General features: G+C 39.1%; 1 protein-coding gene across 4 annotated transcripts in view; it reads left to right on the top strand.

Moving 5' to 3' along the window:
* SPTBN4 (spectrin beta, non-erythrocytic 4) overlaps window positions 1-26,867 on the top strand; it is a 79,541-nt gene that overhangs the window by 6,914 nt on the left and 45,760 nt on the right. For 2 of the 4 annotated variants that reach the window (XM_072431435.1, XM_072431437.1), the window contains 17 exons: window positions 165-316; window positions 872-1,045; window positions 3,018-3,109; window positions 3,189-3,269; window positions 6,416-6,531; window positions 7,266-7,378; window positions 8,235-8,422; window positions 8,728-8,845; window positions 9,851-10,009; window positions 10,283-10,585; window positions 10,689-10,839; window positions 11,318-11,631; window positions 12,315-12,874; window positions 13,864-14,058; window positions 15,349-16,105; window positions 18,653-18,855; window positions 24,046-24,136. In XM_072431435.1, coding sequence (XP_072287536.1) covers window positions 165-316; window positions 872-1,045; window positions 3,018-3,109; window positions 3,189-3,269; window positions 6,416-6,531; window positions 7,266-7,378; window positions 8,235-8,422; window positions 8,728-8,845; window positions 9,851-10,009; window positions 10,283-10,585; window positions 10,689-10,839; window positions 11,318-11,631; window positions 12,315-12,874; window positions 13,864-14,058; window positions 15,349-16,105; window positions 18,653-18,855; window positions 24,046-24,136 — 3,767 coding nt within the window. The remainder of the gene's footprint in view (window positions 1-164; window positions 317-871; window positions 1,046-3,017; window positions 3,110-3,188; window positions 3,270-6,415; window positions 6,532-7,265; window positions 7,379-8,234; window positions 8,423-8,727; window positions 8,846-9,850; window positions 10,010-10,282; window positions 10,586-10,688; window positions 10,840-11,317; window positions 11,632-12,314; window positions 12,875-13,863; window positions 14,059-15,348; window positions 16,106-18,652; window positions 18,856-24,045; window positions 24,137-26,867) is intronic. The other 2 variants (XM_072431438.1, XM_072431439.1) reach the window with 2 other exon arrangements.

The raw sequence follows: 26,867 nt of genomic DNA, 5'->3' as shown, positions 1-26,867 counted from the left end.
ACTCATTGATACCTCAGTACCTGGCGTATCTGTGTATATGGGAACATGTGACATGTGACACTTCCTATAATGCACTGACAACTAAAGAGGAGTTTATTAACATAGTTAACTAATTTATTAATAAAGAATGATGAATTTCACAAAATGTTTTCTTTTTTTTCTAGATGAGCGTGATGCTGTTCAGAAGAAAACCTTCACTAAATGGATGAATTCTCATCTGTCTAAAGTACCATGTCGTGTTAATGACCTGTACAGCGATCTGCGGGATGGATACATCATCACTAAACTTTTGGAGGTGTTGTCTGGAGAGCAGCTGGTAAGGGCCCAACACTGAATGTACACTGAATTTAATGCGATGGTGCATGACTTGAGTGGAATGGGGTAAATATAATCACATGAAATTACCTCTGTGCGACCAGCATAGTAGAAGAACCTTAAGGTAGCTTTAGAATTGGCATTAGAGGATTGCTGTCCTATAAAGATGATTTTGGTATGAACAGACGATAATTATCATATTTTTAACTAACGTTATAATAGTGCAGACTTCCTCAACTGATCTTTGCTGGGTGGTTTAGGCAGGCATGCATGTCTGTTTACAAAAGTAAAAAAATAAGTCCAATGCACCTGCATGTCCAACCCCCTTCTTTATTTATTTATTACCAGATGTAATTTATCTGAAGCCAGATCGGAAAAAAATAATACTCTTTGTCTCTAGCCCAGATCCTTTGTGTAGAGTAAGGTATTTTGTTGTCAAGGGCTCAGTATTCTTTTTGACCTGCCTGCAGCCTAACCCTCATATTAGGAGAAGTATTGGGTCAAAGACCAGGGAACTAGTCCTCTTTATACAGTGACATCTAGTATCTATCTCCAGCCTAAACCTACCCGGGGCCGGATGAGAATTCACTCTCTGGAGAATGTGGACAAAGCTCTCCAGTTTCTCAAGGAGCAGCGGGTCCATCTAGAGAACGTGGGCTCACATGATATCGTAGACGGCAATCACCGGCTTACCCTGGGCCTTATCTGGACTATTATCCTCCGTTTCCAGGTATTATATGCCATCCACAGTCACATGACAGCTTAAAGACATTGCTGTAGACATCAGTATTGATCCTATTCCAATACTGTGTCTGAAAAGACTAAAGTGCATGTAAAGTATAATTCCACAGATACGCAGCATTGGATGAATGTGTGGGAACAATGAATGCTTCTTATTCACCTCTGACATCGGCTTACTAAAGCCTTATGCTATCCTCACAGTTGTTTCAAATTCTGGGTGAAGCTGAAGTGAGGAAGCATGAACCTCATTCATGGTGACCTGTCTGTGTTTTGACCTACTTGTTTATCGGTAGCAAGGTCTCATCAGTGATGATGCACCTAAATCTACATTGCGGCTTAAAATATCATTGCATTATTTGGTCAAAATCAGCAACAATCTCATATCCATGTGTGCTGTGTGATTGCAGACACCCCCTGGCTGACCAATAAGGATGCACAAAGTGGTTGGAAATTATCTGGCAATAGTTCCAGCGAGAACTAGGCTGACCCCAGGGGTGTCTCTCCAGTAGCAATTACACGTGTACAAACCTCTTGTGTCCAAATGCACGGTTACTGTGCAACATACACCAGCAGAATAAACTGGCAACACTTGCAGCATTTAAAGTGTATCTATACCTGTTTTTTTTTATTTATTGGGGAAGAGTTAAAACTGTAATCAAGTTTTAACATTTTTGAGTAGGAGCTTACTTCACTTTATATTTGGCTAAAAATGTGGTCTCCTGTTTAAGAAGTAAGAATAAATCTAACAGCAACACAAGCAGATGTTATAATGCTTGAACCTCTGTCAGCTTTGTATTATTGTCTGTCCTACAGATGCAGATTTTCCCCACTTTCTGTCTAGTAAAAGATGAGTATTGATACACTTTTTGGGAAATGTTGTCTTTTTTATTCAATGGCAAGTCCTAAGGCGCAACTCCAGGCAAACAGATGCACAGTTAAAATATGTTTTTATTTATCCTTTTTACCTGGCACAGCATTTATTTATTCTAGCCCTGTGGTGGGCAACCACTGCCACATTGTACATCCAGGCAGCTGACCTACCTTAATATAGGTTAAGCAATGCAGCTTTTGTGATCCCCAATGTCAGCCTGGTTAACAAATCTGCTTTTTTTATATTCTGTGTAGTTAGCATAGAAATGATTTGTTAGTTAATAAAGCAGAACAAAGAAATAGTAAAGCTTTTAGTATTACTGTCTGTGTAGCATTGCTCGGTGTGTAATTCACAAGGCTGTCTGTCGTTTTGAAAATAAACCAGAAAACATATGTATTTTAACTGTTTGTTAAGCTGTTTGGGCACTATCTGTTTTGCATATCATACCATTGGTTACTTTCTCTTTACTGCATTATTACATAGCGCTTTTTGGGTCTGCCTATAATTGGGAGGAATGTACCATCTTCTTACATCTCATCTTGATCTGACATTTGCTTTTTCCTAGCAGGTGTAATGTGACATCACACCGAGCAGGTAAACACAGAAAGTTTGAATTCAAAATGGATTCAGCTTTCTTGGGTATTCCAATGGATTTCCAGGGCAACTGGGAATATATTCACTCCAGCGTGTTGTGGATTTTAACCTGGGACCTCCTTGTTTGTGTCATACCATTGGCTACCTTTTCTTTATTGCATTAGTATAAAGTGCCATGCAACAATCTGGGCTGGGTGGATATACCATCTTCTTGCATCTCATTTGATATTTGGTGACAGTAATGGAACATCAGAGTGAGCAGGTAAACACAAGAAGCTTGATTCTACCAAAGAATTAAACTTCCTTTGGCTATTCCAGTGTATTATCACGGCAGCTGGGAGATAATTACCCAAGCATATTTTGGATCTGCCCTTTAACCTCTCTCCACGTGAATGTGCCGGGAAAAGCTCCTCTGGTATTGAGTACTAAGTTGTCCATTCTTATGTTTTCTCTTCTCCAAGACACACTGAACCTTACTTGTGTCACCAATTTGCAGATCCAGGTTATCAAGATAGAAACAGAAGACAATAGGGAGACAAGGTCAGCAAAGGACGCCCTCCTTCTTTGGTGCCAAATGAAGACTGCAGGGTAAGTTCTGGGAATATGTTTACACTGTGAAGTGAGCCAACAAATAACTTTACATTAATGCAATGTTATCCTTGTGCAGCTATCCTGAGGTCAGTATACAGAACTTTACCACAAGCTGGAGAGATGGGCTAGCGTTCAGTGCTCTGATCCACCGACACAGGTATTGAGTGTGTGGTTATGATAGTTCAGAGAAAGCAACCATTATTTGTTAGTTTTCTAGAAAAAGATATCTTTAAGGTATTTAGATGCCACATTTTGCTATTTGTATGGAAATAATTTGCATATTTTCCTGCTGATGTCCCTTTTCTATTCCCATCGTTTCCAATTTTTATCTAGTCTCCATTGACTCAGCGCAAGCATCAAGCTGTGTACCGAGGAAATGTGGTATGCATTAGCTTTTCTTTGCTTCTGAACACAGGGGAAGATGGCTCTGACACAGGGCAAATCTTTGTTGAAACTGAAGCAAAGCTAAAGCAACCACAATGACTGCCCAGTTGCTTTTAATCAAGTTTTTTTATATTTTTATAAAGTAACAAATACAACAACATACAATATCCAGACAACCTGAATGCATAAACATGAATATGCATAAAAATGAATATTTCAGAAAAAGGAAATGTCCATGAGATTTAACAGTCCTATAGTTACATGTCATGTCCCGCAGACCAATGTAACATACCCGAGTCAATACAATTGGAGAGGACAATATCTCTCTGAAGAAGGGTGTGGACAAGGGAAGGGGGGTAAGGTGAATAAGGCAGGGGAGTCCGATCCCTCGAGTATGAGAAAAAAAAGGCCTATATGCTACCATGTTTCACCGTATCAATGCCAAGGAGTGAATGGCACCTCATTACAGATTAATCTGGAATTGAGGGGATTCTTTAAACCAGTCCCAGGCGAACCACATCAATTTCACCTTTTCATATTGATCTTCAGCTACTAACAACTCTGTATGCTGGATTCTTTCCAGTTCGATAAACCAATCTTTTAAGGAGGGGATGTTGGTTTGCTTCCAAAAAATAACAGTTCTGGCTGCAGTTAAAAAATGGCGGAGCACTCCCCTTTTGGCAGACCTAATTGAACCCGGGAACATGGATAACAACACCACTTTGAGGTTGTTAGGAATATCTGAACCTGTCAGTTTAATATAAACCTCTATGATTTCCCCCCAAAAAACAATAGATAAGCTGACATTCCCACCATATATGTAGCATGGAGCCTCAACATGATAGGCAACGCCAACATGTGTCAGGCTGAGAAGAAGAAAAGCGGTGTGGATCTGTAGGGCACCTATGCAAACCTGAAAAGTATCTTATAATTATTTTCCTGCACTTTACAGGGCAATGCCAGTTTATGTGTCAAATAAAGGCCTGTTCCCACTCAAAGTCAGAGATATGCATATTCAATTCCGATTCCCAATTTCTAGTGTATGGTAGAGAATTGCCCTGTTGCTTTCAATGGAAGACTATGGCGGTACATTTCAAAGGCTTCAAAATTGTTCCTAGATGATTGCTGAAACAAGTGCAGGCTAGACCGCTACAAAACTAAAGTACTATCAGTTTTGTTTTTACCTAAACTAAAGTTTTCAATCTGCAGAATAATTGTTAACATATACCCTTGAGTGTAGGAGACTGCTCCTACCTTACAGCTATATGCAAAACCCTTTACAATAATCTCTCTAATAGGTATAGGTAATCCCCGGGTTACATACGAGATAGGGTCTGTAGGTTTGTTCTTAAGTTGAATTTGTATGCAAGTCAAAACAGGTACATTATTTTAATAAATGCAATTAGCACAGATGTTTGTCTCCATATATTATAAGACAGTGAGGTGTGAGTTACTATATAAAATCCTAACTGTGAGCTAATCACAAACAAAGCAAAAAAAAAAAAAAACTTTATGCAGCCTAGACATTCCTTAACTTCTGGAGCAAGCTGTACTTTCATAGGCAAAAAGAAACCGCTGCAGAATTTGTCTTGGTCATTAAAGAGTCACAAGATGTTACAGATCAGCTCTTAAAATCACCCACAACCTCAGCTGTGTTTAGCAAAAGATTTCTTCTGCAAGTCATGCAAACCACCCCTTCCCCTCTTCAAGCTTCCGTCCTGCACACGAGCAAGCAGGGAACCCCCCTTTCGTATCTAGGAGCTGTCCTTAACTCAGGGACTACCTGTACATAACACTGTGCTTCTTACCATATTACTACCAATCTGATTACATACACTTGATTTTATTTCTGATGTATGGTTCATTTAAATTCCAGGTAAGAGTTGTTAAAAAGCACTTAGTACCTGCTAGAAGGAGTCATGTTAGAGGCTTTGCAGTATCTGCATTAGCCCCAGGGCAGCCTTGAATATATCCTTGTTATTGCAACAGAGTGCATCAGTAGTTACATATCTAGGGCTAGCAGTCGTTTTGAAAGGCTATTGGTGGGCTTAGGTTAACATCAAGCAGTACTAAGTCTCTCTAAAAGTTTAGTCAACCTTATTAAATTACTGAAACTTTTAGGGATACTGCTGCCAAGTATCATTTTAAAGGTAAAATACTAGGGTTGCCAGCCTGATGCTGGCTTTAATATCTAGTTAGTTACTCACCCAGAACTCATGAGGCCAGTGATGTCTGAAATATCTCCCATCTAGCATACTTGTTTCAGGTTGCTGGAGTTGTAGTAAATCGAGGATTAGGGTGAGTATAGCAGTCCTACAGTGACCAGTTGGCAACGGCTGTTCCAATATTTGTATGCTTAGCAGTTCTTGTAAAGTAACAGCTAGCGCTCCTATTAACATATGTATTCTGGACTCCCACAGAGAAAAGAAGGTAAATAGCTAAATGATGCTTAAATGAGGTTAAGTAAGGTGTTTGTAGCATATTAAATGGTTGGTTAATAGTTTGAAGATTATCACACACAATCTCCTGAGCAGTGCCTGTGTGTTTAAGGCTTAGAGAGAGTTGTATTTGTGTAATATTTATTCTGACCAGCAGAGAAGGGTATTTATGAATCCATCTTCTCATAAAAATGTATTTATCCAAATTTTACCTGAAATGTACACATTTGGAATAAACTAGAAAGTGTATCATGAGTAAAATTTTCATCTTGGGTGAAAACATTTATAAACAGACCCCATAGTGTGCATTTCTTAAAAATATTATACCTCTCCTTTCCTTCAGGTCTTTTTGCCTGTATTCACTTTATTTTAAATGGGATCTAATATTGTAGATTGTACATCCACTTTCATACTAAACAGGACTGTTATTTGTATAAAATCTATTAATTATTTTGATCTTTTAATTGCTTTATTTCTATAGACCGGATATAATTGATTTCAGCAAGTTGACAAAATCAAATGCAACCCACAACCTTCAGTATGCATTTAACACAGCTGAGCAGCAGCTTGGTCTAATCAAACTTTTAGACCCAGAAGGTGAGTGAGTGTGAATGCTGCCCTATATGAACTAACAAGTCTTAAAATGGAAAATAAATTGCATATATAGCCAATTTAAGTGCTGTCTGTATCCTTGTCTCCACACTTTCTGTCCTGAAACAGTGGAACTAAAAACAAAAAATATTAGCTGAACAAAAAAAAAGTGTTCTGATGTGGGAGGGTGGAAAATTTTTGATTTTCAGCTTAGCAAACCTTGGACTGCTGTCTTAAGGGTGGTATGCTTTTGTTTAATAAAGAATCTGTATACTTTGGCAAGGTGATATTGGCAAGATAGGGAAAATGCTGATCAAAAGTACCATTACTGTAAGCTCTTCGGGGCAGGGTTCTCTCCTCCTGTATCACTGTCTGTATTAGTCTGTCATTTGCAATCCCTATTTAATGTACAGCGCTGCGTAATATGTTGGCGCTATATAAATCCTGTTTAATAATAATAATAATAATTACTGTACCAGGAAAAAATATTGCTGGCTGAATTGGTGCAGGCATTATTACCCTTGTATCTCCTTTAATAAAACATTTCTGTATGTTAGGAGTTATGGCCCTTATCCTGTCAATACTTCAATGTTTAATAGATGTGGTGCAGAGTGCTTGCAGTGCACCGCACATGATTCAGTGCAGTACACACATATTTACAACTGCAATTGTGCATAGGGGCTGTACAGAAGTTTAAAAGTTGTATGTTAAAATCAGCTTTTTGTATTTTTTTCCCCTAGATGTTAACACAGAGAATCCCGATGAAAAATCCATCATAACCTATGTTGTTTCATTTTATCATTACTTCTCCAAGATGAAAGCTTTAGCTGTTGAGGGCAAGCGCATTGGAAAGGTAACCTTTGCAGAAGTGCAGTACACCCTAGCAATCAATCAAAACCTAACTTTTTGTCATTCACACTTTATGTTGCTTCAATCCTTTGTTGTGATTTTGGTATATGAAAGAAAACGTTGATTACACTGAACATTGAATTTATGTAAACCTTAAATCTCAATTACTTGTTTGTAATAAAAAAAAAACAATTTTCAATATTTGTAAATCTGTAGCTTTTGTTAAATTATCTGGTGATGCTGACTGTCACTTGTATGTAAACAGGGAGTGGCTTCAAATTATCAGCAAATGAAACAAATAAGGAAAGACAAAGCTTTATATTTTTCAAAAAAATGGCAATTGTTTTTTTTTTCTACACAGTGCTTAAACAAACTAAACGTCATTTGATATCAAACTTGATATCAAATTCCCAATTTCAGCATATTAGCAGATACAAAGATGGAGGCAGTGAATGCAAATCTTAACTTTTCCCTATGGGTATTAATCTTGACGTTACTCCCTGCCACATCCTGAGTTATTGATTAGTGAGGCTGTCTCAGGGCCGATATCGGACGAGAATCTGGCGTGTGTACACTGCTCGTTGTTTATCGTCCGTATTTACCGTCCCGGCGGATCCACGGATGATGGACGACGAACGATTGTAATGAAAGTAAAGGGAGAGAGAGTGCAGCAGGATGCTGCTCTATTGTTCTCCCCCTCCCCTCTCTATAGAGCAGAACGGTGCTGTATGTACAGCACTCGTTCATGCATCGTGCAGCTGTTAGTTGTTGGAAATGATCATGAAAGATAATTTCCAACGACAATTATTGTAAGTGTGTACATAGCCATACTATTGCCTTGTATTTTCTATTGTGTGCAGGTGTTGGATCAGGTGATTGCCACTGATAAGGACATCTACAGATATGAAGTCTTGGCATCAGAACTTTTAGATTGGATTGAAAGAACCATATCAATCATCACAAACCAGAAATTTGCCAATTCTTTGCTGGGGGTCCAGCAACAGCTTCAGGCTTTCACCACATATTGCACCACGGAGAAACCCTGCAAGTAAGTGTCAGACCTCATGGCCATAATGGGGTGATTTACTGAAGGTATTAAGTGAATTATCTCCTTTTGAGGAATAGTTCACTTAGCATAGTGAATTGGGTGATAGTTCACTTTGCAATAAATTCTTAGCCGCCTTTCATATCCGTTATTGTGAAACTGTACTTAAATGTTCTTCTAAAAAAACTGGATAAAAATGAACTTTTGTAAAAACATGCATTGTAATAAAGTAAAACATGTAGTCTGGATTTTTTTAGGTGTATTTTTTTACCATGATATGACCATTGCTCATACTTTTTCTTATCTAGATTTCAGGAGAAAGGAAATTTGGAGGTTCTGCTCTTTACCATTCAGAGCAAAATGAGGGAAGAGAAACAGAAAGTGTACGTTCCACCCGAGGGGAAAACTATATCTGATATTAACAAGGTCTGTCCTAAATATTTATATATCGTTATACTTGGTAGGACATGTTTTTACAGTTAATAGCCAAGATTGCAAGATATCCACAGATGATAATGAACACTTCATTCATTACTATGTGGGTTTGATATGACTTATTACCAACACTGCCAGGAGGGTTTTCACCTTTTTCATAACCACTTACTTTTGGTCTTTCTAACCTGATTTTTACCGAGTTTGTGTTCAGGGTAATTATGCCTGCATTTCAAATTTTCATACTAGATCTATGGGCAGCATTACTAATTCTGACATTAGTATAAGGATTATTATTAATAAACAGTATTTTTATAGAGCCAGCATAATACGCAGCGCTGTACATTAAAGAGGGGTTTCAAATGACCGAGATAGTGACAAAGGAGGAGGAGAGGACCTTGCCCAGAAGAGCTTACAATCTAAGAGGCGGGGGAAGCAGCACACAATAGAGAGGAGGATGAACTTGTGTAGGGTTTTGTAGGGCATAATTAGGGGTGCTTCCATTTTTCTAAAAAATAATTTTTTCTTTATCTTGGAAATTCTTTAGTGGAGTCCTATTTTTTTTCAGGGTGGTTGGGGTGGAAGCATATTCTGCAAGAAAACATATTTTTCCCAACTTTAGTGAATACTTGTAAATATCTGATTTCCTACACATTTGTGTTCATGGTGTTGGAAAGAAAGGGTAAATATTTCCTGTTGTCAGCCCACCTGGAACAGTAATTATAGGAAAAAGTTTAGTTATTCATTGAGATTGTTGCCTGATCCTGTAAAAAAATTTAGACTAGACAACAAGCATGTTTATAGTTACTTTAAAATAAAAAGAGTCCCTGTTGATTAGGATACAACCTTCCACACCACTGGTTTGTAAAGCAATACAGTTCTAAAAGTTCCTCATTCAAGATGTAAACATATAGGAGTGTTAAGGTATTTGTTAAGCATATATGAAACCTGGTTTGCTTCTCTTATTGAGATCTAAAAAAAATTTGCATTGTTTTCTAGGCTTGGACTCGGTTAGAGAAAGCTGAACATGAGCGAGAGGTTGCTCTTCGCAATGAGCTTATCCGACAAGAGAAGCTGGAGCTGTTGTCTCAGAGATTTGATCAAAAGGCTGCCATGAGAGAAGCATGGCTTAGCGAGAACCAACGTCTTGTGTCTCAGGTATGTTTGGCTTTGTGACCAGCGTTTGTATCTCAGATTGGCAAAGTTTAATGAGTATCAGCGTCTTGTGTCTTAGGTAGGCATGGCTTATTGTGAACCATTATCTGTCCCAGGTAGGTCCTAGGTAGGAGTAAAAATGCTTCCTGTATCCCACATAACGTGGTTGGTAGAGTGTTTCCTCTCATGTAGTATGTCTTATTCATACTTTACTGTTCCTCACAGGAAGGCTAGAGTGACTGAATTTTATTTTCTTGGATGTCTGTCTCTCATCAGGATAATTTTGGATATGACCTTTCTGCAGTAGAGGCTGCCATGAAGAAACATGAGGCCATTGAGGCAGATATTTCCTCCTATGAGGAGCGGATCCAGGTTGTGGCAGACCTAGCCCAGGAAATGGAGTCCGAGGGATATTATGACATCTGTAGAATAACAGCTCAGAAAGACAACATCCTGAGACAGTGGAATCTTCTGAAAGACTTGCTGAGCTCACGAAGAAAGAGGCTGGAGTGTAATCTGGCACTTCAGAAAATATTTCAAGAAATGGTGTATATGATTGATTGGATGGATGAGATGCAGGTAAACTTGTAAAATAAGCCTTTTAGGGGTTTCTTGGTTAATGTTGGGGGTGTGTTAGGGGTGTGTCATTATTGTTTTTAAACTAAACATTGATATTTTACAGGTTCCGTTGTCATCTAAAGATTTTGGAAAGCATTTGTTGGAAGTAGAAGATTTGCTGCAAAAGCACAACCTCCTAGAGGCCGACATCACTGCCCAAACTGAAAGAGTCCACTCCTTAAACCAGGCAGCCTTAAAATTTACAGAATTTTCAGGTATCTGCAACAAGAGAACCAATTCTGTGGGCTCACTTTATGGAGAAAATGTCCACAGCTGCGTATAGTATATGCAAATTGTGTGTTAGCCTGCTCTGGTACAAGATTTTACTAAGGGGTTACTGGTTACTGTCTTAAGATAGAACTTTATTTTAATATGGCTGAGAGGTTTTTGTTTAGATTCATTTTCTGTTTTTGCTTTTTATATTTTATGATGGGAGTGAACAAATAACCATTGGAGAAATTAGCTTTCACTGACCAATACTTCTAAATTGGCCCTATATTTGGCTGCAGGGTTACAGAATGAGTTATTCCAGGTCAAACATATCTACAAATTGTGGTCAAAGATTATTTGTCTGTCATTTAGCCAAAGTAATTTTGTTCACTATTTCACTAGCAAACTTCTACTAGGCATCATCATTTTTAGTATGAAAATCTACTGTGAAAACTGATATCATCTTGATTTAATGTTGCACAGATTATCAGCCTTGTGACCCTCAAATTATCTGTAATCGAGTTGAGCATGTCAAGAGCTGTTTGGAGGGGCTTCGCCAACTGGCAGAGAAACGTCGGGGAGAGCTGGAAGAATCTAAGCGTCTCTGGTGTTTCCTGCAGGAGGTAGAGGAGGCTGAGGGTTGGATTCGAGAGAAAGAACAGATTCTGTCAGCTCCTCAAAACTATGGGAAGGATCTGACCAGTGTCCTACGTCTCTTAAGCAAACATAAGATTCTGGTGGGAGAATTAGGAGGGAGACACGCCATGCTACAGCAGACCCTTCAAAAGGGTGAGCAGGTGAGTTACAGGTCTTCGTGCTGAAATCAAATAATAAGTGTGAGCAGGTAACTGTAAGTGATACAAGAAAAGGTAGTCTTACTAATACTATGCATAAGGCTCACTAACAGGGCTTGTACAGATTACATCACTTCTCCTTACCCAGTGCATGCCTCCTAGGTGCACATATATGGTTGTGTGCAGGCACATTCATTGTCTAGCATTATGATTACACACAATAGTGAATGACCGATAATTGCCACAAAAACTCTTTCTGGATGCATGGCTCAATACAATAATTGTGAGCTGTCCTGCATTACAGCTATCTTGCATGTGTGCAAGTTACCAGAACAGATGTCCTCTCTTCCTGTTCCTATAACATCTCAAACAGTTGACATTTTTTAGTAGGTTAGTTTAGTTTTTAGGTTAGTTTATTCTAGCATAGCCAAAAACTCAGAACTCGATAAATGAATAAGCTGCTGAGAAGATGGAAACTAGGGTACTGGAACTAAAAGATCCGATTAAAACAAACTGCTGGAGGGGAGTTTTGTAAGGTAAGTGTACCATAATGTGAAAATATGTGAGTATACTTGCACTTCACTGCAAGAACCACTGGAAGGGGCTAAAAATGCGTCATTTTGTTTCACGTTACATAATGACTGGCTGCTAAATTTTTATAATACTCAATATCTTCTTTCTTATAGGTGCTAAATAAGAGGAGGCGAGGAATGGCTGGACTTCGTCAACGAATGCAAGAAGTAAAGCAAAAATGGGAGAACCTTGAAAAGGCAGCAAATGCTCACCAGTTAAAGCTCCAGGAAGCTTCCAACTTCCACCAGTTCAATGCAGACACCATGGAACTTGCTGGTTGGCTGCAGGATACCTATCGCCTTGTCTCCAGTGATGACTTTGGTCATGATGAGTATTCCACCCAGTCCCTGGTCAAGAAGCATCGCGCAGCCACTGAGGAGATAGAAAAGCACAGAGCTACTGTGCTTGGATTGAGGAAACTGTTATCTGAACTGGGTACTGAGTACAGAAATCAGGTGGATGTACAGATTAGCATTGTGGAGGTGGAGCAGTTGTTTGGGGAGGTGGTCGAAGTTGCCTCCTTAAGAAATCAGTGGCTTCAGGATGCTTTAGATGTTTACAAAATGTTTGGTGAGGTTAACTCATGTGAAGTGTGGATTGATGAGAAGGAGCAGTGGCTGGTGAAAATGGAGATTCCAGAGAGGCTGGAGGATGTTGAGGTGGTCCAACACAGGTAAGAACTAGTCAGGCCAAAACAAGTACACAGCTTAGAAATCTTGAATCTACATTGAACTTTCTGATTTGCATCCTTGTTCTGGGTGTTTGTATGAAAGACTAAAATCCAGGTACAGCCAAACAGCAACCATATTTAGGAGATCAACATTGGTGGCCCTGGTTCCACCTTTCACTCTTTTATTGCAACTGCCATAAAGAATACACATTTAAAGTAATAATGTGTAGTTTAGAAAGTGTTTGATTTTCATTACACCAGTTTTACATTGTCCTATTGAACTTCTTTCGTTGTGCTGATTGTCACAGCTGCACATCTACCTGTTCACTTGCTGATGTAATATAGACAGATATGGGCAATCATAGATGTTCACAAAAGTGTAAATAGCTATTTTATGGGTGCTAGCTACTCACTGTACTTTTCAGAACCATGCCAAGGTACTACATGTATCTGAATTTTTTTTGTGCAGCCTAATGAATGCAATATCTTGAATTTTCCTACAGTTGAAAAGGTTGCAGATCGTTATAGCTGACCCATCTAATTAAAGTCCAAAAAAAACTGTTTTTAATATAACATTGTGGTTACACCTGAGTCTCTAATTGATTCCTTATCTTCAGAAGATACTTTCTAATTCTGTCAATGGTTTCCATTCTCCTGCACATTCCCATTTGCCAATGAGTTCACCATAGTAATGAGCAAAGTTTGTGGGATTTGGGAGGGACACTAGAAAGTGCAGTTATTAAAACTTCCCTGTACTTGGGCGTAGCAGTGGAGACTTGCAGGTATTTTTTGTGTCAGTGTAACTAGTTTAACCATTTTTCCTTTACTAGGCTTCATAATGTATGGGGGACATACAGAAATTACCTTATAACCTTTATTTTTAGTATTTATTTAACTAGTACTTTATGCTTAAAACAACTGATCCTTTATAATGCATTCAGTTATATTTTTTAACTGTACAATTACTTCTTTTCTTTCATTTTATTGTAAAGGGTAGAGGAATGGAAACGATCAAATTTTCAACCAATATTCTGCCTTGTGGATTTTAGGTTTGAGAGCCTGGACCAGGAAATGAACAGTCTAATGGGTCGGGTGTTGGATGTAAATCAAATTGTGCAGCAGTTGCTGGAGGGAGGACATCCTAGTTCCTCGGAGGTCCGGGCTTGTCAGGATCACTTAAACAGCAGGTAAACAATACCTCATGTGTGGTTAGTTCAGACATTCATCATTCAAGGTATTTGCACTGAGTACCTTTTGAATGAGAGGTATTTAAAATTGGTGGAAGAATATTTGTCTTCATTTTTTGTTGGCACAAGTAAATACTACAATATATGGCCTATCATAAATACAAATATCTATATTAGACCTACAGTGATAATCTAACGCAGCACAATAATAAAAACATAATTGTATGTTAAAATACCCAGAAGTTTAAATGCTAACCCTAAAATGAAGCAGGTACATGCAAACACTACCATGTATTGCTCTTGTGTACTATTTGGGTATCGTTGGGTAACCTTTAGACAATAACAGGTTCACTTTAATTCTTGTGCTGGGAAAAGCAGAGGACCCTGTATCTCCTTTATTGTCCCATCCAACAAAATGTGAAGAGGGTCATAAAGACTATTGATGCAGGACCTCCATCCCTTGGAATTTTCTCTCTTTTTTTTTTTTTTTCTTCTCCATTTTTATTTTGAATGCAAGTCCAGTACTGCTTACATTAAAGTGACAAAGTTGCCGCTTTTGCAGTTTACCAGATTTAATTTCAAACTGGCTTGAAAGAAATATATGTTAGTAATAAAGTGACTTCAGGTAGGAAGCAGAATTATAGAATACCATTTGTCATTTTGGTCTCATTGACTTAAAGGTAATAGACCTAGGTAAGACCTAAAGCAAAAGTGTGTCCATTCAAGAATGTGAGCGTTTGTGTGGAAAAGGGGCTGATTGAAAAAATGTTTTACAGTATGATGTGTAGACCAGGGGGTAAGGTGGGGGCTGGAAGTGAAAGAGGTGGCCAGGGAAAAAAGCGCACACAGTTGGGAAGGGGAGGATAATGGTGGAAGATGGCCAGGCAAAGAGCAGAACCACAAAGGATCCATGGAATAGGTAAGAGTGGAGATTAGAGAAATAGGCAGTAGGGAAAGAAGGAGGAACTGTAGGAGCCTGGTAACAGTGGTGCTAATAGTCTGTGGTTGGGGAAGGAGGAACAACTGGGGAAAACATTAAGAGTAAAGAGTAAGTGTATTTTTCATACAACACATGCTTGGTGGCTTAATCACTACAGTAGGCAGAATCCTCCAGTGGCAGAAATAAACTGTCTATATCTATCTTTATGAAAAAAACATTATACATAATGGAAAGTAAACATGTACTATAAAAAAAATGTAACTGAGCTAATAATATTAAGGGAGGATATGTGTGAGTTTTTTTTTTATCTATTGGTTTAGACCATCAGAACTACTTTTGTCTCTGAACAGGTGGAACAGGATTGTGGAATTAGTTGAACAGAGAAAAGAACAACTCACTTCCGTTCTTCGACTGCAGAATTATTTCCTAGAGTGCAACGAAGTGAAATCCCAGATTCGTGAAAAGAGGAAAACTATGGAGTCAAGCCAGTGTGGCAGTGGAGAGTTAGGTGGGGTGCTTGCCTTGCAAAGGAAACTTTCAAACATGGAGGCAGCATTGGTAGCCTTAGAACCCAAGTTGGTCCAGCTGCAGCAAGATGCTGAAATTCTTGCAACAGGTCACCCTTCTCAGGCCATGGAGGTGTTGGTGCACTTTGAAGAAATTAGTAGTGAGTGGGAAGCACTGAAGAGGACTCTCCAAGGGTGTGAGGACTCTCTAACTGTAGCCAACAAGTTGCAGCAGTTTATTCAAGACCTAGACAACTTCCTGACCTGGTTGGTCAAGACACAAACTGCAGTCGCTGCCGATGAATTGCCTTCCAACTTATCTGAGGCTGAAAGATTGCTAGGCCTCCATGCGTCCCTTAAAGAAGAAATCAATAGATATGAGGAGGACTACAACAAGATCCAGGCTGTTAGTGATCTTCTGAGTCTAGAAGAGGCTGACCTTCCATATCTGTCTCTCCAGCAGTGGTTGCAGAAGCTGGAAGTTGGATGGAACAAGCTTCTCCAAATGTGGGAGAACAGAAGAGAGGTCCTTGTACAGTCTCACATATTTCATTTATTCTTAAGAGATGTTAAGCAAGCTGAGGCCTGCTTGAACAATCAGGTGAGGAAATAATATCGTATGTGGTTGTAGAAATACAAACTGTGCTAGACTAATAGTTTACCCATGTACGTCACACATTTACTTTTCATTTGTCTGCCCCGTTTCTGGTATAACTTTTTGAATGCTGTAGAAATACAAGGTAACAGGAGTTGGAAGTGAAAGTGCCAAAGTTGGGAGGTCAATTCTTAGGATCCAAGTGACTTCTGCTTTTATTCCAGTGAATAGATATTCATTGTAAATAATTCTCTTTGCCATCACCGAAATAGCCACCGCAAGCTGGCAAATCCTTGCCATGTGAGTGCAGGAAAAGACAATGAGAGAAAGAGTGCAAAACTTTATTTTTATCTTTTTTTTTTAATCTTTATTTTAACCCATCGAGAAAAGCAAGTAGGCATGATTAAGGTAAAACATAACCTTTAAATATAACATATATATATTTACAAAAAAAAATTGAACTGATAAATATTTTATCCCCCTCCCTCTGCCTAGCACCTTTCTTTTGGCTAGAGATGTGGATCTTTACATCCTCCCCGTTAAAGCTCTCCCCTTCCATTTTCAATGTCATGTTGTAAAAACCCTGACCAACCTTGACATGCTTGTTATCCTACTTGTTAGCAGGGGTACTAGTTGATAGATTTGCCCTTTTATCTTAACTCTTATACAAAGTCCAAGTGCAAGCTGGAGAATGTATCCAGCATCAGGGTACATGATAAAATATTGAACTTGAAAATGTGTATATAATTGGTACAGAAGCAAGCCACTCTTTGGGAGTGTTCAGCCCCCCATTTTTCAGGCTATTGCAAGCATTTTTACAGCCTTGAAACGCATAAAAAAAAGCCTGGTAAAAAAAGTTTGAATGAATGTTTTTTGTGCAGGCTTTCATAGGCTTTTGCAGGCTTTAGGTTTTTACAAACGTTTGTTCAGAAGCTTCACGTAAGGGACGTTGGGCCTTTCAAACATCTACATAGACTTGCAAACGCTTATAAAAACCTGTACATGCTTTTGCCAATGCAAGCTTTTTTAAGCCTGAAAACAACCCTGGAAGCTTAGCTGTGCAGAGTAGGCTTCCATGAGTGTTTAACAGCCACATTTTTCAGAAGCAGGTCTGAACATAACCTTTAGATGCATTTACTACATTATAGTTGAGAAAATGGGGAAGTATAATGATTTTTACTAGACAAATCTGGAAGTCATGTTATGTTAAATTTATTCTTACTTCTAAAGCATCGGTAAAGACCTCGATCATTCTGGCACCCCAGATCCTGAACAGCCTTACTCGGGGGATGTTGGGACCCTGGAGAGTCAGAGCATTATTTCACATATGAAATATATTACACCCAGTGGATCGCAAGTTATTATCTTTTTCAGAACTCAGGGAAAAGTATGAGTTGCCTCATACCTCATTTTACACGTATCTGCAAATATGTGAATTCACTGTGCTCCTCCTTCAGGTTCCCTGACCCTACCCCATTTGAGAGATTGTGTAGTGCTGGCCCGCACCCCAGGGGGATGATCTCCTCAATCTATAAACTGTTACATAGTGTCAATCATGGGCCCATAGATACATTTTCATATATGTTGATGGGAAAGGATAATTGGGGAGGGATATAGATCTTGAGACCTGGGAGGAAATTTGGGAAGCAGCTCACAAAAGTTCTATATGCACGATTTATAAAGAGAATTTGTACAAAAATTTATTTCGCTGGTATCATAACCCGGCGGCTCTTCACTGGCTCTTTCCTGTGACTGATCCCACTTGTTGGTGCTGTGGCGTGCATAGGGGAACATTGGAACATATTTTTTGGCAACTGTACTGGCTTCAGGTGAATCAACTACTTCAGGATGTGTTCCGTCAACATATACATCTAGACATGGTTACACACCTGCTTGGTCTTCCAGTATCTGGGCCTAAGTGCCTAACCAAATTGCTTGCACATATTTTGGTAGCAGCCCGCATGCTTATTTGCTCTAGGTGGAAGTCTACCTCTCCTCCCTCCATGGACAACCTTTGTAAACGGATTCAAGATGTCCGTCTCATGGAATACCTTACAGCCTTACTCAGGAATAGGGGACTAAAGTTTGAACGAATATGGGAAGCTTGGGATGATTTACTATTCCTGTATGTTGGCTTGAGATTCTCACCTTTATAGTGGATCTCCTTTCCCCCCCTCTCTGTTTTGCCCCCCCCCCTTCCCGTATTGTTTATTCCCGATACAAATTTGACAGTCTGTATAAGTCTGCTTTTGTACTAGTTATATGAAAAAGTATTATAATATTTCTATCACTGTCTTGATATATTTTTTTGATATATTTTATATTGACTTGGTTTGTTTCTATTGTTTTTAATTGAAAAAATTAATAGAAATAACAATTAAAAAAAAATTAAAAAAAATGGTGAGTATATATGTAGATATGTATATGGGAATCCCACGGATAAGACTCACCTGGAATCAGCCTTTTCCTCCTTAAAGGCGCAGAAACTCACCAAATGCCCAGAAATCTCCTTTGAAAGGCAATTATTATTGTAAGCATTCTTTCTTTTTACAGGAGTCAGCACTGGCTCATGTTGAGCTGCCCAACACGGTAGAAGGGGTGGAGAAAGCTATCAAGAAGCACAAAGATTTTTTGACTACTATGGAGATGAACTCACAAAAGGTGACAACAGCAGTGGAAGCTGGGGAGAGCTTGATACGACTTGGAAATGTGTTTGCTGACCGCGTTCAGGAGAGGATCTCCACAATCCAGAAAAGGTGAGAAGCAGGAGAGTTACCTATCTTGTTTTAAAGCGTACCTAAACTCAGAATTTTCACTTTACGTAAAAGGATAGACAACCCTTTCATTTAAAGTAAGCATTTTGTTTGTAAGCATTTAAAAAAAAAAAGGGTGCAGCACTGCCCCCTTAATTCTTGATCGACTAGGTGATCAAGAATTAATGGGAGTGCAGAATCTCCCGCTGCACCTACGCTGCGCATCCCAGGAGGCTCTTGGGTGCTCCTTCTGCGCATGCCCGAGATGCCCTTGCGCAGTAAGATTGGCAAGTTTTTTCCCAATCTACGTCCCCTGATCTCGCGCCTGCACAGTGCGAGATCGGGTGACGTAGAAAGAAGAACACCGAAGAAGACAGGAGAAGATGACCTCTCGACGGACAGACAGATCTGCGGGATTGAAGGTAAATGTGATTTAATTGTTTTGAGTTTACTTCCACTTTAAGTATAGCTTTGCTCAGTCATGTCTTTAGATACACAATGCATCTGGGAATACTATAAAAACAAATCTAGTTTGCATAGGGGATTCTCAAGATTGACATCTTAAGAATTTGCTCTTTGTGACCAGGCCTCTCACTTTCTGCCCCATGGTATTTCTCCAAGACGGAATGGGTCTGATTTATTAAAGCTCTCCCAGGCTGGAGAGGATACATTTTCATCAGTGAAGCTGGGTGATCCAGCAAACCTGCAAAAGATCTGGTCCATGATTGAAAACATTTGCTAACAAATAGAAAATGACTTTTAGGAAATCCATTCCAGGTTTGCTGTATCACCCAGATGAAAGTGTATCTTCTTCAGCCAAGAGCTTTAATAAATCAGACACAAAGTGAGAGGGAATTTTACAATTGTTATACTGGTAAAAAACTGACAGAAGATCTAACCTTAAAACTGGGAATTATCTAGAACTGGTATGTGTGCTTATGATGTTATTTTTGTGTAGTAAAATATGTTATAATTTATAATTGATAAAAATGGTGTTTGGAAGTGGGATTTCTTTATAACCGTACTATAATAGTACTATATTTTAGTTGTTTTTTTTAAGCTAAACTCAAGGCTGATATGAAAGATATGAAAGACACAAGTTATTTAACTCTGTAACACTTGTAATTATTAATGCACAAAAACTGCCAAAGGAAGTGTCAAGAACCATGTTGCTAAAAATTAATATGATCTTTCTGGATCACAGATTAGAGAAATGTAGATGTACAGCTCTGGAATTTTTTCATTGTATGAATCTACAGTTATGTTAAAATGTGAAGGCATTTGAAAAGCACACAGAGATGCACCTGATGCTGCTTTGCTAAGACCCTGTTGCCAGACTTTTCATTTCAACAAAAACCTTTACTCAGGGGTATTTGTGCATTTTGCTTTAATGTACATATTTGTAATATATGTTTTATATTTTCCTTGTGCTGATATCCCATCTTACCTACAGTAAGCTGTCACTAAAATGACGCCCTATTATATTTCTCCTCACTTCTCCCCCAGGATGTATAAAATGTTTATATAGGATCGGGGAAGGGGCAAAGTAGCTGGGCACACACAAAGAGCAATTAGACATAAGGGGTAGAGGGCTATATCATGCAAGGCGGGCGGGGGGGGGTGTCTGTGCTAGGAATTGACTCTTTTAGTTTTTAAGTTAGATAAGTTAAATGATAGTAAACATCTTTTTTTTAACATAACTGATATAGATAAATCTGTAGTTACCGTTGCTGAAGACAATGATGCTCAAGTTTCCCTCCAGTTTATATACCTAAAGGTGAGATGAATCAGCATTCAGAATGGCCAAACGCTCACAGCAAAGAATATGTGACTAAAGGACTATGCTTTTTTAAATTTGAGGTTAGAATGTCTATGTGATTTGCATTTTTTACTAATTTGTGCACCATTGCATACTCTTAACTTTTTAAATTACTTTTTACATGTAAGGGTTATTCAGATTCATTCCTGACCCCCCTGGTTATCATTGCAATAAACTGAAGCGGTTTAATCCCTTTTAGTATAGGCATTTGGTTGTAGAATGTTTTCTGCGACACTTCATACAATGTTCCGTGGTGGTCTGCCCTTGAACCCCTTCCAGCCTCTTCAGAAAATACTCACAAAATGATATTAAATGCTGCTATAGGGGTCAGCCTATACATTTTGTTCTGTACATTTGAACTGTAATAAGTTTTATTCTTTTGGGTTTCTTTTGGATTTCTGCAGTACATCTGCTTTATTCTCAACCAATTTCCTAAAGCTGTTCTAAGATTTTCTGTTCTTACCTGTCTATTACAAGCATATACAACCATTTTGTAATTTTATCCTCTCTTAATTCAGCCCATTTACTCCATGATGCAAAACTTTGTGTTCTGGAAAAATCATATGCGGATTTGTCTTTGTGATACAGACTGTTCCTTCCTTTAATATCTTTTATCGCCAATTCTAAGCTACAATGACAACAGCTATCTATCATTGCAGGAAAGCTTGCTGGTTCTCCCTACTTCCTCTGTTACATACTGAAGTCAGTGCCATTAGAGGAGATTGACAGTAAGAGGATACCAAATTAATGCATTAAAAATAATTATAAAAGTATTTGTAGAACAAACAGTGTACAGTCCAAAGTGTACCTGTCTAAACTATAGGGTCTCCTATTTTAATTAACTACATGTCTGCATGGAGATGCCATCTTTATTATTATTACACAGTATTTATATAGCGCCATCATATTACGCAGCGCTGTACAAAGTCCATAGTCGTGTCACTAACTGTCCCTCAAAGGAGCTCACAATCTAATGTCCCTACCATAGTCATATGTGATTAATGTAGTCTAAGCCAATTAAGCTAACTGCATGTTTTTGGGATGTGGGAGGAAACCGGAGTAACCGGAGGAAACCCACGCAAACACGGGGAGAACCTGCAAACTCCATGCAGATAATGTCCTGGCTGGGGATCGAACCTGGGACCTAGCGCTGCAACGGCTGGAGTGCTAACCCCTGAGCCACCGTGCTGCCCGGTGGTTATTTGTACACTTTTGTTAGTATTTTATGTAAGACTTGCAATACTTCTCACACTGGGGAAAGGATAAGAAGCATTGCTTATGTGTTAACATTAAACATGTTGATAGAGTGAATGGCTGAACTCCCCATTCTTCTCTTTTCACTGACTAGTCACTGGCTTGGGAAGGGATAGGACCTGTTAGTGTTACTTAAAGCAAAACTAAACCCTTGATTACTCACCATTGCGGGGTGTCACCACCTTCTTCTTCTTCATTTCCCAAAGACAACCTTCACTAAAAGGCCCACTGACCTTTCTTAATCCTTCTGAGCTCTTTCACCGTATGCATTGGAGACCTTTTGGGCATCATATGTATTTCACTGGCTTCCATAGAATTAAAGTGCCCTTGTCACTGCGAGGTCAATGGGTGGGTTGGATGCCAGCTCACTTTGCTCACGCCATGAATTCTTCTGTTGGCTTTTATGTTCTGTAACCATTTGGAAGTGTGTAATAAAAGAAACCACAGGCAGGGAGCAGCATTGCAGCAATGTTGGTGCATACAGACTAGAAACTTTTTTTTTTTTGTACAGGTAATACTTTCTGTTTTAACACAAAAGTTTATTCTGGTTTAGAGGATCAGCTTTTGGGAAAAAAAAAAAGTTTTGAGTTAAGATCAACAATAGAGTTTTTACATTATATGTTCTCTCACGTGTATATTAATAGGTATTTCAAAAACTGATAGGGTTTAGAAACCTCCTATACAAATCATGTTCCCTGTGCTACTGATTAAATTATACATGCTGAAGTCTGTTTAGGGATGGATGATCGCTAGTACAGTACTTCTCCCCACACAGATGAAAAATAGAATACTAGCCACATAACTGACATGAATAAATTACTTACAGATGATGTTGCAGTTAAGCTACACTTATTGGTATTTGGTAATTTAACATCATACACACCACAATTTATGTAGTGATTTTAAAACATGAATTATATGTAAATGATCCCCAGAGCGTCTTTAATGCATATATGTATTCAATAACTGCATCACACAGAACTATGTTCTCGTCTGGCAGAAGTGTGGTGAAAGAGATCAGACGGATTAAGAAAAGCAAGTGGGCCTCCAGCATCAAAAGTAATACACTGCCGAAAACACTCAGGGTAGCATTTTCCAATTTGAAGAAAAGAAGTAAGAAGAAAACACAAACCGAAGAAAAAAAGCATGTGGTCTATATTAATAGGATCTTTTTTCCCCCCTTCTTTATCCTAGTATTATTATTATCATCCACATATTACACTGATACTCTGTTTTCCTACTCACAAAAAATCAATACAGTTAGGTTAATTGGTGTTCCCTCCAAAAAAAAAAAAAAAATTGTCCTTAGACTACTAAGTTAGAAATTGTAAGCCCCTTTGAGGGACAGTTAGTGATATGACTATGAAATATGTAAAGCGCTGCATACTATGTCAGAGAAATATGAATACTGGCCAATAATAATAATTTGGGCTGCAATAAAAATACAGCACGATGCAGTTTTCACCTTAAACTCCACGTAAATGATTGTAAATGTGCATGAAAATTATCCAATGAAAATAGTGCAGTCAAATATAGGCACTTGTGCCTGGTTTAATAAAGCTGAAGTAAACCCAAAACAAAAAAATCACACTTACCTTTAGTCCCGCTGATCAATCTGTTCGTTGGGAGGTTTCTTCCATCGGGTCCCGGTATCCATCTTCAGCGCGGCACAAAGAGAGGGCCAGGCTCCAACATCTTCTCCTCTCTTCTTCCTCCTTCCATGCGCAGAAGGAGCAGCCAAGAGTCTCCTTGGATGCGTGATGTAGGTATCCCAGGAGGTTCTGCGCTCCCATTCATTCTTGATCGCCTAGGATGTTGCACTCAAAAAAACAAACAAACAACATTTTTACTTCAAATCAATGGGTTGTCCACCCTTTTATGTAAAGTAAAAATTCTGAGTTTAGGTACGCTTTAACACTTGAAAAACATCTGGATTAACATAACTGCTCTATTTTTAGGCTTTTTTTTTTTAATTCTGCTTAAACCATAAACTTTAATGAGTGCTGTTGTACAGAATATATTCTTTCAACCCTTTGGTGAGGGAACTTTTCAAGCTAAAAGCAAGGGAGAGTCAGTTGTTGTTTAAACGTTTCATCTTTATCCTTGATTTTTGTCCTCAGGAGTCAGCGTAACATGGCTCTTGCACAGAAATGGCTACAGAGACTAAGAGACCATTTGCAGCTTCAACACTTTCTGCAAGACTGCAATGAGGTAAGCCTATATATTGTAATTGTTATGAGAAGGGCCTGCTGAAAAAGTGTGTGTCCTGGGATGTAATTTGCTAGTGCAGCGGTGCACAAAATAAAGGTGAATCTGATGTCCGTCCATCAAATTTAAAAGCTTCAGAATGTTTAAAAGAACCAAAGAAAATATACATCTATTGTCTTCAATAAAACAGGCTGCTTACCGATAGAAAAGTTCTCTTTGTAATATTGTGTATTGCCTTTTATTCAAGCAAAACCTGTACAACAATGGATAAAATATATCCTGCTGTATGGTATTGTACATTTCTTGTTAGAAAGAATAGGCAGGGGTCCAAGTACATAGCGCTGTAAATGGTAGACAGTCAGGGGGTTCTTGTATTCAAAACCTTGAAGCATTGTGTTCTAGAATGTTAATGCGTATGTAAGTACTCATATAAAATTGTGATGCTTTGTGTATCAAACATGTTATAAGAATCGCTAAGACATTAACGAAAACCTGCCCAAAACAAAGTATCCGGTCTATCACTCCTAACTTACCCACATAACTCCAGTTAGCTTGGTATTATGCTAATCCAGTGGCTTCATCACTAAAACCAGATCATCAACATGACAGCTAGACATTACTGAACAGAGAATGTATTTTTCTTGCTTCATGTTTCTATTATTATTACCACCTCCACCTCTGGCCACAGTTTCCACAGTTACAGAAAAAGTATTACTACTGGGAGAAAGCCAATTTCTTGACTTTGTAGGGCACATGTCAAACTGGACTAAAAGTCCACTGTGTCAGGCCGGCTTTAGATATAATTGGCAAGAATGCATATCATACGTGTACATTATAGCAAAGTTATGCCTATTGTCTGGGCTGTCAGTGGCTGCTCTCCTCCCATTTTCTCTGTTGGATTTGCTGTTTCTTCATTGCTCATCTTCAGCTGTTAGTCGCATTATCTGGAGGATCCCACACCGACTGCCTACAGCTCATCCATCCGGGTCCCACTCTGGTCTCCATTACACTTGGAACTTCTTGCTATGCCCTGGTGGGAGCATGCACACAAGTATCATCCTGGGAGGTGCAACAACTTAACCTCCCTGGCGGTCTAATTATGTCAGTATTTTTATGCCAAAAGCGGTACATTTTTGTGCATGGAAATTTATTTTACATTCTAGGTCTATAATTGTTAGGCATAACTCACCGAATTATGTCCAACATTTTATAAATTTAATAATAAACTTTAAATAAAAAAAACGCAAAAATCTGTTAAAACAAGGGTGCATACAATTACTGAAACCTGTACTATAACTGTACAGTATCATATATAATTTATTTATATATATATATATTATAATGATTACTTTGTATTGGATTCAATACAGTTATTTTGTATTGAATCAATACAAAAATATTTGAAATTCCTGTCGCGCCTCCTGCACGCACCAACGCATACACCAATGTCATCGGGAACTCCCGGAGAATGTCAGTGCACTCGCGGTGGAAGATCAGAGGAAGAGGACGCGGCCCGAGGATGGGATCCGACGGGCAGGACGCCGATTGGACCGACTAAGTGTTTTTTTTTGTAATTTTTTTTTAGCTACCCTGAGTGTGGCTCGGGGTTACCGCTTTCAGCATGTTTTTTTTACCCTGCCACACTCTGGAATACCGCTCAGGGGGTTAAAGGGTCAGAGGCTATATTACCCTCATCTATGCTAGTGCTTGGTGCTGTGACTTTGCACCTCTTACTTAGTGTTTAGGACACTATATAGCAGTGGTTGCCAACCTTTTCGGACCTAGGGGCAACTAAATTCACAGAATCTGCACCGCGCATGCGTGGGGAGCCATGTATCACTCAAAGGAGAAGAAACTTCCCCCCTGGTGACATCATGATGGTAGAACCTGAGACACAACCTGCCCACTTGTTGTCGGGTTGTGTCCTTTGGGGGAGACATGGTTCTGACCCCGCTGCGTGGCGCACTGGCCAGAGCCGCAGACCATGTTTCCTGCAGGCTCAAAGCAGTGGGTGGGTTGTATCTCCGGAGGAAACCTGCCCACTCTCCCATAGCAGGCTCAGACCAGCAACATCACATTTAGGTGTTACCTAGGGCACTAGGCAAAAGGCAAGAATAAAAATGTTTCTTGGCCCCAAGGGCCGCGGCCCACCTTTCAGACAACAGCAGTTGGGAACCCCTGGTCTGGGGCACAATCCTTTACGTCTGCCTTATGTCAGGTTGTTTTTATTCATGGGATGTTCTATGACTTTGCTGTTGAAACTATTGGTCTGTGGTAGCTCAAAGACCAGTAGCTAGATTTTTTTTTTCCTAAGCAGAAGTTAAAATCTTTTAGTAAGTACAGGAAGTAAATCTCTAAATGGCCACAGTATATGGCTGGTTGGGCTCAGGCTGTCTGTTTATCACTTGTAGAAGAAATGCAGGAACTAGATGGTATATATTTACACAGAATACATGTACACCCCAATCCTGCAAAAATACCTTTGCTTCTGTGGTCTGCAATACAATGCACCTTGGGTGGCTAAGCCACTTTTCCTGTTTTTGAAATGAAACCTGAAAGATGGCTGGATTGCCCAAGTTCACCAATGACAGTTTATCTTCTCCAGTACTAGAGAGCTATAATAAATCAGTCACCCAGTTTAAAGCTGCGTACACACTTCCAATTTTTGTCGTTGGAAAGGATCTTTCACGATCCTTTCCAACGACAAGGGAGTGCACGATGCATGAATGATGCT

Source organism: Pyxicephalus adspersus, chromosome Z (genome assembly GCF_032062135.1).
Source record: "Pyxicephalus adspersus chromosome Z, UCB_Pads_2.0, whole genome shotgun sequence".
Lineage (NCBI taxonomy): Eukaryota > Metazoa > Chordata > Amphibia > Anura > Pyxicephalidae > Pyxicephalus > Pyxicephalus adspersus.
The sequence above is the reverse complement of the archived record's forward strand: the minus strand, read 5'-3'. Positions and strand labels throughout refer to the sequence as shown.